The sequence below is a fragment of the Giraffa tippelskirchi genome, chromosome 4 (assembly GCF_054371585.1).
Source record: "Giraffa tippelskirchi isolate mGirTip1 chromosome 4, T2T-mGirTip1v1.2.pri, whole genome shotgun sequence".
Lineage (NCBI taxonomy): Eukaryota > Metazoa > Chordata > Mammalia > Artiodactyla > Giraffidae > Giraffa > Giraffa tippelskirchi.
The window spans coordinates 112,696,796-112,711,413 of NC_137278.1; the positions used below are offsets into that span (position 1 = coordinate 112,696,796).

The 14,618-nt window shown below is 38.0% G+C and overlaps 1 protein-coding gene across 2 annotated transcripts in view; it reads left to right on the forward strand.

Moving 5' to 3' along the window:
- Positions 1-14,618, forward strand: part of PTPRQ (protein tyrosine phosphatase receptor type Q) — a 242,572-nt gene that overhangs the window by 67,078 nt on the left and 160,876 nt on the right. For both annotated transcript variants that reach the window (XM_081597131.1, XM_081597130.1), the window contains exon 17: positions 4,219-4,339. In XM_081597131.1, the coding sequence (XP_081453257.1) occupies positions 4,219-4,339 (121 nt within the window). The remainder of the gene's footprint in view (positions 1-4,218; positions 4,340-14,618) is intronic.

Genomic DNA, 14,618 nt, shown 5'->3' on the forward strand with positions numbered 1-14,618 from the left:
CCATTTCCCATGAAGTGATGGGACCAGATGCCATGATCTTAGTTTTCTGAACGTTGAGCTTTAAGCCAACTTTTTCACTCTCCTCTTTCACCTTCATCAAGAGGCTCTTTAGTCCTTCTTCACTTTCTGCTCTAAGGGTGGTGTCATCCGCATATCTGAGGTTATTGATATTTCTCCCGGCAATCTTGATTCCAGCTTGTGTTTCTTCCAGCCCAGCGTTTCTCATGATGTACTCTGCATATAAGTTAAATAAGCAGGGTGGTTATTGATATTTCTCCCGGCAATCTTGATTCCAGCTTGTGTTTCTTCCAGCCCAGCGTTTCTCATGATATACTCTGCATATAAGTTAAGTAAGCAGGGTGACAATATACAGCCTTGATAGACTCCTTTTCCTATTTGGAAGCAGTCTGTTGTTCCATGTCCAGTTCTAACTGTTGCTTCCTGACCTGCATACAGGTTTCTCAAGAGACAGGTCAGGTGGTCTGGTATTCCCATCTCTTTCAGAATTTTCCACAGTTTATTGTGATCCACAGAGTTAAAGGCTTTGGCATAGTCAATAAAGCAGAAATAAATGTTTTTCTGGAACTCTCTTTCTTTTTCGATGATCCAGCGGATATTGGCAATTTGATCTCTGGTTCCTCTGCCTTTTCTAAAACCAGCTTGAACATCTGGAAGTTCACGGTTCACGTATTGCTGAAGCCTGGCTTGGAGAATTTTGAGCATTACTTTACTAGCATGTGAGATGAGTGCAATTGTGTGGTAGTTTGAGCATTCTTTGGCATTGCCTTTCTTTGGGATTGGAACGAAAACTGACCTCTTCCAGTCCTGTGGCCACTGCTGAGTTTTCCAAATTTGCTGGCATATTGAGTGCAGCACTTTCACAGCATCACCTTTGAGGATTTGAAATAGCTCAACTGGAATTCCATCACCTCCACTAGCTTTGTTCGTAGTGATGCTTTCTAAGGCCCACTTGACTTCACATTCCAGGATGTCTGGCTCTAGGTGAGTGATCACCCCATCGTGATTATCTGGGTCGTGAAGATCTTTTTTGTACAGTTCTTCTGTGTATTCTTGCCACCTCTTCTTATCATGCTAAAAAGAAAATTACTTTTGAGAGATGCACTTTGGATTTGGATTTGCCTGTTATATGTTTTACATTGTGTATTTTGAGAATATTCTTCTTCTTCTCCTGCAAAAGTAAGTCCCATTGCCAGGGGGAATAGTTCTGGATGTGACATGTGTTTGTAGAATATCTTTTTTCACCCTCTCAAGCTTTCCCCATCTTCCCATTGAACTGTGCTTTGTGGATGTTCAGATTATAGTCATTCACCAGGTGCCCCAGTCTCTGTGTCTTCTCATGGGTTTGTCTTCCTTAGTTATTCCCTTTGCTTCCTATGCTTGTTTCTTTAGCAGAACTTACCTGTACAAATTTTCATTTTTTCATAGTTAGATTGTTCTTGCTCTCAAACTGAAAATTTACCAAATAAATAAATTTTCCCTGTGGGACAGTGGTTAAAGGCTAGGTAGAAGGTTAGATTGTCTTCTATCTTAGATAAGGTCTCAGAAAGATGTACTAGATCATTTTAGCAATGCCCTACTAGATGTGGTCGGAGAAGGCAATGGCAACCCACTCCGGTACTCTTGCCTGGAAAATCCCATGGATGGAGGAGCCTGGTAGGCTATAGTCCATGGGGTCACAAAGAGTCGGACACGACTGTGTGATTTCACTTTCACTAGATGTAGTACCCACTTCTTAATTTCTTATCTAATTAAATAGCCCACGTAGTAAGAATTTGAGGTTGTTTATGAAGGAACCTAGACCAGTAGACAACACATGTTATTATTTTGAGCAGTCAGAGTTTATTACTGCTCAAGTCAATAGTTTCACATTATACCTGGGCTATTCAAAATATGAAGTTATGGTAAACATCCATCTAAGTCCCTGGCTCAGTCACTGACATAATTGCTAAAAAACAGGGTAAAGAATGAAGCCCCCTTATAGAAAAATTACAGCAAATCCAGAATGGATAAAAGCCTCAGAAGTTTTGCTTGTTGTTGGGTGTTAGGAACTCCTTACCTACTTTAGAAGAGATCTAAATTTGACAAATGTGTAGACAAATAATTTTTATAATTATAATTACTGGTGTGGTATAAGTGTTCACCAGGAGAAAAAAAGAACTTTAGCTACATTGAGGCATCCAGAAAAATGTAGCAGGTTAAGTTATGTTTAAGCTCTGGCCTGAAGCAAGATGAGTAGAGGGAGGGTTAGGGATAGGAATGATCATGACAAGCAGAGAAAGTAAGAGCCTTATGAAGACCCTTCTTATCTATACTCATATCTCTGTCATGATGAATTGGATAGATTGCAAGAGATATTGCATTTATTTATTCTAGTTTTTCCAATTTCATTTTTTAAAATTGCATTTCTGAAGTGAAAGTGAAAGTTACTCAGTTGTGTCCGACTCTCCATGGTATTCTCCAGACCAAAATACCTGTGTGGGTAGCCTTTCAGTTCTCCAGGGGATCTTCCTAACCCAAAGATTGAACCCAGGTCTTCTGCATTTCAGGCAGATTCTTTACCAACTAAGCTATTTCTGAAGAGTGCAAAAGTAATTTTGACAAATGCTAAAATGGTTAAAACTTTGATATAGTAGATATGCATTATTTTACTTAAAAAGGCATGTTAATCACACTTTTTTAGTAATAAAAATTTTGACATAAAAAAGAAACTACTCAAGAATATATTGAAGATTAAATATAAAACACCAAGAGCTGATATTCCACATAAACATCTTAAAGCATAAAGCATATTATCAAAGAGAAATGCTTAGTTACAACATACAATGTTCTGTATCAGTGCTAGTTTTGATTAAAATTCTTTTTTTTCCAATAATAAAAGTTTTGTGGTGATATTCAGAAAAATATTACAGGTTTTTGTTTTAACAAATGAAAGAAAGTTCTCAGTTAGAGGTAATTCATATCTTGGGAAACAACACCTCCACATGATATATTTATTCTGTGATAATCAGGTTTGATAGCATTTTTATTGCAGCGCCAGGGAGAATACCAACTGTAAATATAAATACAGCTGCTACTGTTATTTTGTGAAACTTATTTCATAAAGCTTTTCTCTGCTCAATAAACTCTTTTTTGAAAAATTGTTATTAAAATAATGAAAACACACATGTATGTGTACACATACACTATAGTTGGGATTATCCCAAAAGTCAGAAAGAAAATATAACTCAAACAACATCTTCAAGTTACTGGAAAAAAAAGTGATCTGCACAATACTAATCTATAAATTTAAACTGTTTAAAGAAATCTGAACTAATACTCAGAACTTCTACTAGGTGTGAGCTCAGTTTCCATGTATAACTAAAACAGTGATCAAAATTGTAGTAATGTATACCCCTTTACATGCAATAAACGTTAATATTTTAAGACATTACTCTGCTATTATATAGCAACTGAGAAATGACATTCTAAATGTTTTATCTAAGTTGAAATATACACTTGATAATTAGTTTACAGTATTTTTTGTGTGTTTATTCAATGCAGAATGGCTGAAATATTTGAATCCTTACACTATTATAGCACAATTAGAAATAGACCCTAAAATGTCTATATATTTGTTTATGTGCTACATTGGCATTTCCTTTGTAAACCATTCAATTTTGAAGATTTAGTGAACAGATTTTGATGGTATTTTGCAGTGTAATGACACAAATGAAATTGAGGAGTATAGTCTTCATTTGTGAGGTCAGTCAGTTGCTCTCACAATGTTAGGCTTATCACTTTACCACTTCTTGGACGTGTGATTTTTTTCCCCCAATTCTTTTTATTGTTTGGGGAGCTCTTTTATTGTATATTTACTCACCCAAGTAGTTTTATTTTTATTAGAGGATAATTTACCAAGATATGGTATTTACTTGAATGGTAGGTGAATCACAGTGTCATAACCCTTGTTCTTTTTTCTCATGAAATATTTTTTTCCATTGAATCACAGAAACAGATGTTCTAACACCACCATGCAAAATCTTCTTTTATCATCTCATTTTGAAAGTAAACAGCTTCTCAAGCCCATGGAGAAAGGCCCTGTACCCAATTCATTTACCAGAAACTTCAAAATAAAAATTTTGTGCATTTCTATTTTTGCTGCTTCTTATGTATGTTTAATAAAATATTAATATATTATCTTATACCCTAACTTTTCAGCTCCTGATTCTCCCCCACAAGACTTCTCTGTAAAACAGTTGTCTGGTGTCATGGTGAAGTTGTCATGGAAACCACCCCCGGAGCCAAATGGAATTATCCTCTATTACACAGTTTATGTCTGGTAAGAATTTTTTTCTTTTTTGGAAATAGTTCTGAGAACAAGTATTAATCTGTAACATAATAGGAATGCAGTTTTAAAATTTCAGATTGTGAAGCTACATTAGAAATCTGATTATTAATAGGTTAGTTTATATGCTTTTATTAAGAAACAACTTTTTCCCATATTATGTGGAGGTCCAAGCATAGTCAAATAATGTGAATTTTGTAATCAAAACAAAATAAATGTATTATGTGTAATTACAGTAGAATCCTGCTCTTCAGCATCATGGACTGGTCATGTGAATACAACTGTAACTATATGTGAAAAGCGTTCAGAATATTATTCCAATATTCTCTATGCCACTCTCCTTTTAAGTTTCCTTGAGCAGAATATTTTAAACTAAAATTTAACTAAAAGATATTTCTCCAGAACTCTATTATTTAAGGTCAATTGTCCATTGAAATGTAAGCAGTGTATTTGTTTTTTACTGATCACCTTTACCCTACTTGCCTATTTATGGGTCAGTTGTGAAAAAAGACATAATCCTATAGTGCTTCTAATCAATTAACAACATGCTATTAATATATTGCTTCATGGAAACTCAATAGATTAGAAGCCTCACTTTGATCTACTATAAATCCTGGTAAAAGGATTCATAAGTGATATAACATATTTCCTAATGTGTTTTAAATATTTCAACTTTGAAAATGCAATTTACATAATGCTTTATAGAATATAGACATTTCTTCTTTTATATTTCTTACTTGGAAGGTCTGGCATTGGGTGAGATGCTATGTACGATGTTTTTAAGAAGTCTACTCTTCTCTTCCCTAAATTAAGACTTTTCCCCCCCAATCCCTCTTTAAATCCTTTGCATACTGCTCCTTAGGACTACCCTTCCTGTATTCTTCATTGCCTGATTCCAAGTCCCTTAGCCTACTCTTTGGCAAAATTAGGAGTGGCATTAGGGATGATAATGGGAGGAGAGGCAGTGAGACAAGGTAACCATTCCTCTCTATTCCCCTACTCCTTCATTTATCAGTTCAGGGTTTCATTTCTTCATTCAATAATATTGATAGAGTAGATATGTACCTGTGAACAAGACACACATAAGACCCTTACCCTCAAGGAGCTTACATTCTAAAGAAATAAGTGGATTATATACCCACAAATAAACAAAAGAGAAGGAATCAGGGGAAAGAGGATTACTTTTGATAGAATGCTTCCAAAAGAATATATGGCCTTTACTTGTGATCTGAACAAGAAGGAGCTTCTAGGATCTGCAGGAGGAAGGAACATCAAGTGCATAGGCTCTGTGAGGAAACACATTTGTTTTGAAAACCATAGAGGAGGTCAGTGTTGCTACAGATGGAGAGACGGAGAGTTATACTGGAGAGTAGGAGGCTGGCAAAGGTCAGGAGCTAAGCCATCATAAGGATTCAGTTTTCATTTCAGTTGTAATGGGAATTATTAAAGAATTTCGAGCAGTGTGGGTACTTTATGCAGAAAAAATTGTAGGGGGAAACGTGCTAGCAGGGATATTAGGTGGGAGATTATTTTAGTAATCTGGGCTATAGATGATCCTGGGATAGAGGAGAGAAGTGGCAGCTTTTTATTACACTTAGGAAGAAAAGTTGCTTGGACCCAGTGATGAATTGGCTATGGGAATGAAAAGAGAGATAAATCAATGGAATCAATGATGACTTCTGGATTTTTGAACCAAAGGTAATGACTCAGAGATTTATGACAATGTTTTGCTGAGTTAGAAAAAAATTGAAAGTGAAAAAAGTTAATGAGAAGCAGGATTTTCTGGTTGGGTTTCTGGTCCTACTCTGATAAACGGTATCATTACTCTGTATAGTGATCATGCTGTGTGAGTTCAACTCCCCAGTAGCACATTTTTCTCTCTTCTTTCAGGCGGTGTGCCATTTCTGTCTCACTTCCTAAGATGGATTGTAGGTGTAGGAGAGACCACAGAAAGTAGGATGAGGGGATCTCAAGTCGGGGATATTGTGACTCATCACATTTGACTGTTGGGAACCATTCTGGGACTCCCCCTCTTACCCTCCCCGCCATCATAGCTTCCAGTTTCAAGGTTTTTAGTTTCTGTTTTAGCCTTGATCCAACCTCAGATTTATTCTAGTGCCCTGGATCTCTTAGCATGTCTGTCTCAACCCTCAGGTAGCTATATGCTGTCTGTTGTTTTCTCTGAACCTACCTGTAGTGTGCAGGACTGGCAGGTGGCTTCCACACCATTCCTTAGCTCCAGTGGAAGAGCCCTTAGATCTTACCAGACATAAGTATTAATAATCACTGGACCTAACTACTTAACTAGTAATGACATACTGAAGACAGAGATTTTCTAAGAGGTTTACCATTTTCCTCTCCATCCTAAGAAGGCGAAGCTCTATGCTGGCACTTCCTTCACTAACTATTCATTTGTTTTCACCACCTACTCTCAACGTATCTTCCCTGGTGGCTCAGATAGTAAAGAATCTGCCTGCAATGCAGGAGATCCACGTTCAATCCCTGGGTCAGGAAGATCCCCTGGAGAATGGAATGGCTACCCACTCCAGTATTCTTGCCTGGAAAATCCCCATGGACAGAGGAGCCTGGCAGGCTATAGTCCATGGAGTCACAGAGTCGGACGCGACTGAGCAACTAACATTTTCACTTTCACTTCACCCTCAATTTAAGGTCCCAGGACACTCCAGTCAGACAGCTTTGTCCTGTTCTTTCCCTCACCTTTTCTTAGTAGTGCAAAACTTTTTCTTTTCTTTTCTTTTTGACTGCTGAAAGCTTTCTTTTTGCATGTAATTCTTCCTTTCTATACCATGAATTATTATAAAACTTTATGGCCTATATTCATGCTGGACTGACTCTTAATGTGGAAAGAGAACATAGAAAACACTTTTTCCTCAATAGAACTTGGCTTTATTTATCTTTCTCTCTCTCACACACACCATACATAGGGAGGAGGCAAGTGTGATAGAAGAGGCAGAGAGATTAAGATCCTATCTGCTTCAAGATCTGGTTTGTTCATCGCTGTATTGGAACAGGAAACTACCTGGCTCATAATTGAAACTAAATTATCTGCTGAATGGATGACTGAATGAAGAATATATTTTAAGAGTTAAAAATTTAGTACAGACTTATTATCTTTTCATTTCTGGCATAAAAGTAGTGATGCTTTTCCAGACAATGGACACCTTCTGTTGACTAGAATTAGATCTTATAAAGAAAGAACAAAACAGGAAATACATCTTAACAAGTTTAAGAATATCAGCTGTACTAGACTGAAAGATATAAATGGTAATGAAGTATATAAGAGATATTTTTAAATTTCCAGTATTTTCTTACCTAAGCTGGAAGCTTTAGCCTCTGTAGTTAAAGGGATATCATGATCCAGGTTCCTTTTGTATCACTATTACTAATCAGTAATGGATTTTGGAGGCTTCCCTGGTGGCACTGACAGTAAAGCGTCTGCCTGCAATGTGGGAGACCTGGGTTCCATCCCTGGGTTGGGAAGATCCCCTAGAGAAGGAAATGGCAACCCACTCCAGTTTCTTGCCTGAAAAATCCCATGGATGGAGGAGCCTGGTAGGCGACAGTCCATGGGGTTGCAAAGAATCAGACATGACTGAACGACTTCACTTTCTTTCCTTCTTGGTTTTTTGGAACTCTTGCCATATCAGTTTAATTGGGGAGGATAGGAGGCATGTATCATGATACCATACAGCACATTCTGAGTGGAGAGACATAGGTTTGAATCGTGACTCTGCCACTGAATTATCTGTGGTGTTCTCTTAAAGTACTGTGTAAGTGGTCTCTATTTTTATTAGCAGAGTTCCTGTTTCAGGGGTTCATATTTCTCTCACAATACTCAACTTCCATTATTTTCATTCTTTCACTAACTACCAAATTCTTAAAAAAAAAAAAATCTTTGTGAAGGAAGCAAGCTGTTCCATCTCATGAATTATGAAGAATGTTCAAGTAGATTTTTGTGTTGAAGCATATGATGAATACTGAGGAGCCAATTGGAAGGCAGTGAGTCCCCACATGAGAAGGTGAAAGCCTGGTTTAGGACAATGTTGAAAAAGTGCTAATACAAATGCGGAGATCAATGCTTCACAGAAATCTCTAATGACAGCACTCAGACCGTTACAGACTCTGACAAGTGATTATGGAAGAAAACGGGAAGAGACTGAATGCCATAAGAGGCTTAGCCTGGATAACTGGGGACTTGCTCCAACATTAGGGCTTCCCATGTGGTGCTAGTGGTAAAGAATCCTTACCTGCCAATGCAGGAAACTCAAAAGAAGTTCAACCGCTAGATTGGGAAGATCCCCTGGAGTAGGAAATGGCACCCACTCCAGTATTCTTGCCTGGAAAATTAAAAAGCAACATCTTTGGATATTTGCTATTTTCAGTGTGTCTGCAAATTGCAGGTTACCTACTATATTTGTTATACTGGAGACTTCTTTCTTTGTCATGAGTATTTCTTTACAAAATAGCTCATGAGGGTTATTGTGCAATCATTTTATAACCACTACTATGCGAGTCATATTTGATTTGTAGATAGTGTGTTGAGAAATCTTCTTTAACACATTGCATTTTAAAATAATGTGTTATTCTAAAGTTTGCTTTGTAAGATATTTTTTGTCATCTAAGTAACACTTTTTCCTCAGTTATACTGGTAAATTATGTTTATACATTTTCAAATGAGAAAAAATCCTTTCATTCTTGGGGCAACCACTATTAGATAAATGAATTTCTATTAGAGCCCTCTAAGCTTATTCTTTTAATATACTTTGGATTGAGGTGTGGTATTACAGTAAACTAATTTATACAATGTATGTATTTATTTTATAGTTGAATTCAACTTGGATTTGTTTAGCAATTTTATTTCTATAATGTCAGTAAAATTTAACAGTAGTTTTCTTCCTTGCTCATAAAACTTTTAAGTGAATGGTCCATAAAATATAGCTAAAAGACTGTGGAATGAAAATGATGTTGAAAATTCTAGCTTATACACAGATCTTGGCTTTTAAACTTTTCTCAGTTTTCCTAGTCGTCATTATGAGAAACAATTCTGAATCAGTCAGTCTGACAAATGTTTATTAAACTCTGTGGGGAGATAAAAAAATATATAGAACCTTAAAATGATTGTAGACTAATTAGAGATAAAATATGCTCATGTGAAATAATTTAAAAATACTTGCTGAGCAATATATTAGGAAGTCAAAACAGTTTTACTGTAGAGTTTTATTAAATGTTACTGGTGAAATGATTTCCCCTGTAACAGAAAAGCTTACTTTTGGAAATGGCTTTTGTTATGCTAAAAAGGTATGTTTAGCCCTATTTCTTCCAGTTTTTAAAAAGATTTTCACTCTATTAAAACTGCCTAATGGTTTCAATGCATGATATAGATCAATAATCAAAGTGGGAAGGGGGCCATTTCAAATTTCCTGAGTTTATCTCACATTTGAAATGAAGGTGGTAAAGACAGATTAGTTGAAGAGAACATCTCAGAGTGGGAACGGCCTGTGAAGGCGTGGAGGTAGCATGAGTAGACTGTCGAGAGGTTGGTGCCTGGTATGGTAAAAATGAAATAGTGGAGCTGGATTAGGGTGGTGGGAGATACAGAGATGGAAGGAGTGGTTGAACACAAGGGTGCTTTTGATCATTTGACTTCTTCAGTTTTTTAGTGGTATGTTAAGAGCTCTGTCTTAGTTCTTTTTGATTAATCACTTTCATGAATGAATTGGATGAAGCTTGGTTACTAAGGTGACAAGCAGGCTAGCAGTAGGCCACTCATGCTTTGCTGGACCAACAAACTGTTAATAAATTCTAAACAGAATTTTGTAGTATTTCTAAATGAGCAGTGAAACTTCAGCTTCCTTTGTTTCTTAAAAAAATCAGAATACTTTTGCCATGTTCCCCATGGGGAAAAAAAAATCAGCTGGAGTTGAATAAAGCCTGTCTTTAGGTGGAGCATTTGCTTTGCAGTTTAACTTAGTTCCTACGACACTATTTTTTTTTTTCCAATTTATTTATTTTAATTGGATGCTGATTACTTTACAATATTGTGGTGGTTTTTGCCATACATTGACATGAATCAGCCATGGGTGTACATGTATCCCCCATCCCGAACTCCCCTCCCCACCCCATCCCTCTGGGTTGTCCCAGTGCACGGGCTTTGAGTGCCCTGCTTCATGCATCGAACCTGGACTGGCGATCTATTTCACATATGCTAATATACATGTTTCAATGTTATCCTCTCAAATCATCCCACCCTCACCTTCTCCCACAGAGTCCAAAAGTCTGTTCGTTATATCTGTGTCTCTTTTGCTGTCTCACACATAGTGTCATCATTAACATCTTTCTGAATTCCATATATATGCATTAATATACTGTATTGGTGTCTTTCTTTCTGACCACAATCTTTTATTCTCTTTTAAATTCATTTAGTCATTTATTTATGATTATTATTTATGATTATTTATGATCATATGGACCACAGCCTAGTCTATCTCAGTGAAACTAAGCCATGCCATGTGGGGCCACCCAAGACTGACAGATCATGGTGGAAAGGTCTGACAGAATGTGATCCACTGGGGAAGGGCATGGCAAACCACTTCAGTATTCTTGCCTTGAGAACCCCATGAACAGTATGAAAAGGCAAAAAGATAGGATACTGAAAGATGAACTCCCCAAGACAGTAGGTGCCCAATATGCTACTGGAGATCACTGGAGAAATAACTCCAGAAAGAATGATGGGATGGAGCCAAAGCAAAAACAATACCCAGCTGTGGATGTGACTGGTGATAGAAGTAAAGTCCAATGCTGTAAAGAGCAATATTGCATAGGAACCTGGAATGCTAGGTCCATGAATCAAGGCAAATTGGAAGTGGTCAAACAGGAGATGGCAGGAGTGAACGTCGACATTCTAGGAATCAGTGAACTAAGATGGACTGGAATGGGTGAATTTAACTCAGATGACCATTATATCTACTACTGTGGGCAGGAATCCCTTAGAAGAAATGGTGTAGCCATCATGGTCAACAAGAGTCCGAAATGCAGTACTTGGATGCAATCTCAAAAACAACAGAATGATCTCTGTTCGTTTCCACGGCAAACCATTCAATATCACAGTAATTCAAGTCTATGCCCCGACCAGTAACACTGAAGAAGCTGAACTTGAACGGTTCTATGAAGACTTACAAGACCTATTAGAACTAACACCCAAAAAAGATGTCCTTTTCATTAAGGGGACTGGAATGCAAAAGTAGGAAGTCAGGAAACACCTGGCATAACAGGCAAATTTGGCCTTGGAGTACAGAATGAAGCAGGGCAAAGGCTAATAGAGTTTTGCCAAGAGAACTCACTGGTCATAACACACCCTCTTCCAACAACACAGGAGAAGACTCCACACGTGGACATCACCAGATGGTGAATACCAAAATCAGATTGATTATATTCTTTGCAGCCAAAGATGGAGAAGCTCTATACAGTCAGCAAAAACAAGACAGGAGCTGACTGTGGCTCAGATCGTGAACTCCTTATTACCAAATTCAGACTTAAATGGAAGAAAGTAGGGAAAACCACTAGACCATTCAGGTATGACCTAAATCAAATCCCTTATGATTATACAGTGGAAGTGACAAATAGATTTAAGGGACTAGATCTAATAGACAGAGTGCCTGATGAACTATGGACAGAGGTTCGTGATGTTGTACAGGAGACAGGGATCAAGACCATCCCCATGGAAAAGATATGCAAAAAAGAAAAATGGCTATCTGAGGAGGTCTTACAAATATCTGGGAAAAGAAGAGAAGCGAAAAGCAAAGGCGAAAAGGAAAGATATTCCCATCTGAATGCAGAGTTCCAAAGAATAGCAAGGAGAGATAAGAAAGCCTTCCTCAGTGATCAATGCAAAGAAATAGAGGAAAACAACAGAATGGAAAAGACTAGAGATCTCTTCAAGAAAATTAGAGACACCAAGGGAACATTTCATGCAAAGATGGGCTCGATAAAGGACAGAAATGGTATGGACCTAACAGAAGCAGAAAATATTAAGAAGAGGTGGCAAGAATACACAGAAGACCTGTATGAAAAAGATCTTCATGACTCAGATAATCACGATGGTGTGATCACTCACCTAGAGCCAGACATCCTGGAATGTGAAGTCAAGTGGGCCTTAGGAAGCATCACTACAAAGAAAGCTAGTGGAGGTGATGGAATTCCAGTTGAGCTATTTCAAATCCTAAAAGATGGTGCTGTGAAAGTGCTGCACTCAATATGCCAGCAAATCTGGAAAACTCAGCAGTGGCCACAGGACTGGAAAAGGTCAGTTTTCATTCCAATCCCAAAGGAAGGCAATGCCAAAGAATGCTCAAACTACCACACAATTGCACTCATCTCACACGCTAGTAAAGTAATGCTCAAAAGTCTCCAAGACAGGCTTCAACAATACATGAGCTGTGAACTTCCAGATATTCAAGCTGGTTTTAGAAAAGGCAGAGGAACCAGAGATCAAATTGCCAACATCCAGTGGATCATCAAAAAAGCAAGAGAGTTCCAGAAAAACATCTATTTCTGCTTTATTGACTATGCCAAAGCCTTTGGCTGTGTGGATCTCAATAAACTGTGGAAAATTCTGAAAGAGATGGGAATACCAGACCATATGACCTGTCTCTTGAGAAACCTGTATGCAGGTCAGGAAGCAACAGTTAGAACTGGACATGGAACAACAGACTGGTTCCAAATAGGAAAAGGAGTACATCAAGGGCGTATATTGTCACCCTGCTTATTTAATTTATATGCAGAGTATATCATGAGAAATGCTGGGCTGGAAGAAATAAGCTGTAATCAAGATTGCCAGGAGAAATATCAATAACCTCAGATATGCAGATGACACCACCCTTATGGCAGAAAGCGAAGAAGAACTAGAGAGCCTCTTGATGAAAGTGAAAGAGGAGAGTGAAAAAGTTGGCTTAAAGCTCAACATTCAGAAAACTAAGATCATGGCATCTGGTCCCATGTCCTCATGGGAAATAGATGAGGAAACAGTGTAAACAGTGTCAGACTTTATTTTTTTGGGCTCCAAAATCACTGCTGATGGTGATTGCAGCCATGAAATTAAAAGACACTTACTCCTTGCAAGGAAGGTTATGACAAACCTAGATAGCATATTGAAAAGCAGAGACATTAATCTGCCAACAAAGGTCCATCTAGTCAAGGCTGTGGTTTTTCCAGTAGTCACGTATGGATGTAAGAGTTGGACGGTGAAGAAAGCTGAGCGCTGAAGTATTGATGCTTTTTGAACTGTAGTGTTGGAGAAGACTCTTGAGAGTCCCTTGGACTGCAAGGAGATCCAACTAGTCCATCCTAAAGGAGATCAGTCCTGGGTGTTCATTGGAAGGACTGATGTTGAAGCTGAAACTGCAATACTTCACCTCATGCGAAGAGTTGACTCATTGGAAAAGACCCTGATGCTGGGAAGGATTGGGGGCAGGAGGAGAAGGGGACAACAGAGGATGAGATGGCTGGATGGCATCACTGACTCAATGGGCATGGGTTTGGGTCACCTCTGGGAGATGGTGATGGAGAGGGAGGCCTGGCCTGCTGTGATTCATGGCGTCGCAAAGAGTCGGACACAACTGAGCGACTAAACTGAACTGAGTCATTTATTTTGCCTGTGTGGATCTTGAGTTTTAATACCTTCAGGGCTCCTTTTATCACATTTGTGAAACGTACAAAGCTAGGAAAGATTGTGACTGGGGAACAAAACATCTTGGAGAGCTAAAGAAAAGGACTTGAGGGATACTATAGTAGTTAATATTTGGGGACAAATGTTGTGTTTGGTATCTTCCCTATATATCCTTATTTGTTTTTCACAACAGTACCATAGAGCAAAGAATATTATCACCACTTTATAGTTGTGGAAATTAAGTCTTGATAAAGTTAAAGTATTGCTTAAAGTTACAGTCCTAGAAGATGATAGAGCTGGAATCATAACAAGATCTGTATTACTCCCAAATCATGCTTTTCCCAAATCATTAGATGGTTTAGTCACTAAGTTGTATGTGACTCTTGCAACCCCATAGATTGTAGCCCACAAGGCTCCTCTCTCCATGGGATTTTGCAGGCAGGAATACTGGAGTGGGTTGCCATTTCCTTCTCCAGGGGATTTTCTTGACCCAGGAATTGAACCTTGGTCTCCTGCACTGCAGGCAAATTGTTTACTGACTGAGCTGTGACAGCTCTCTATATTGGCCTTTGTTCTAAAACCTCAACA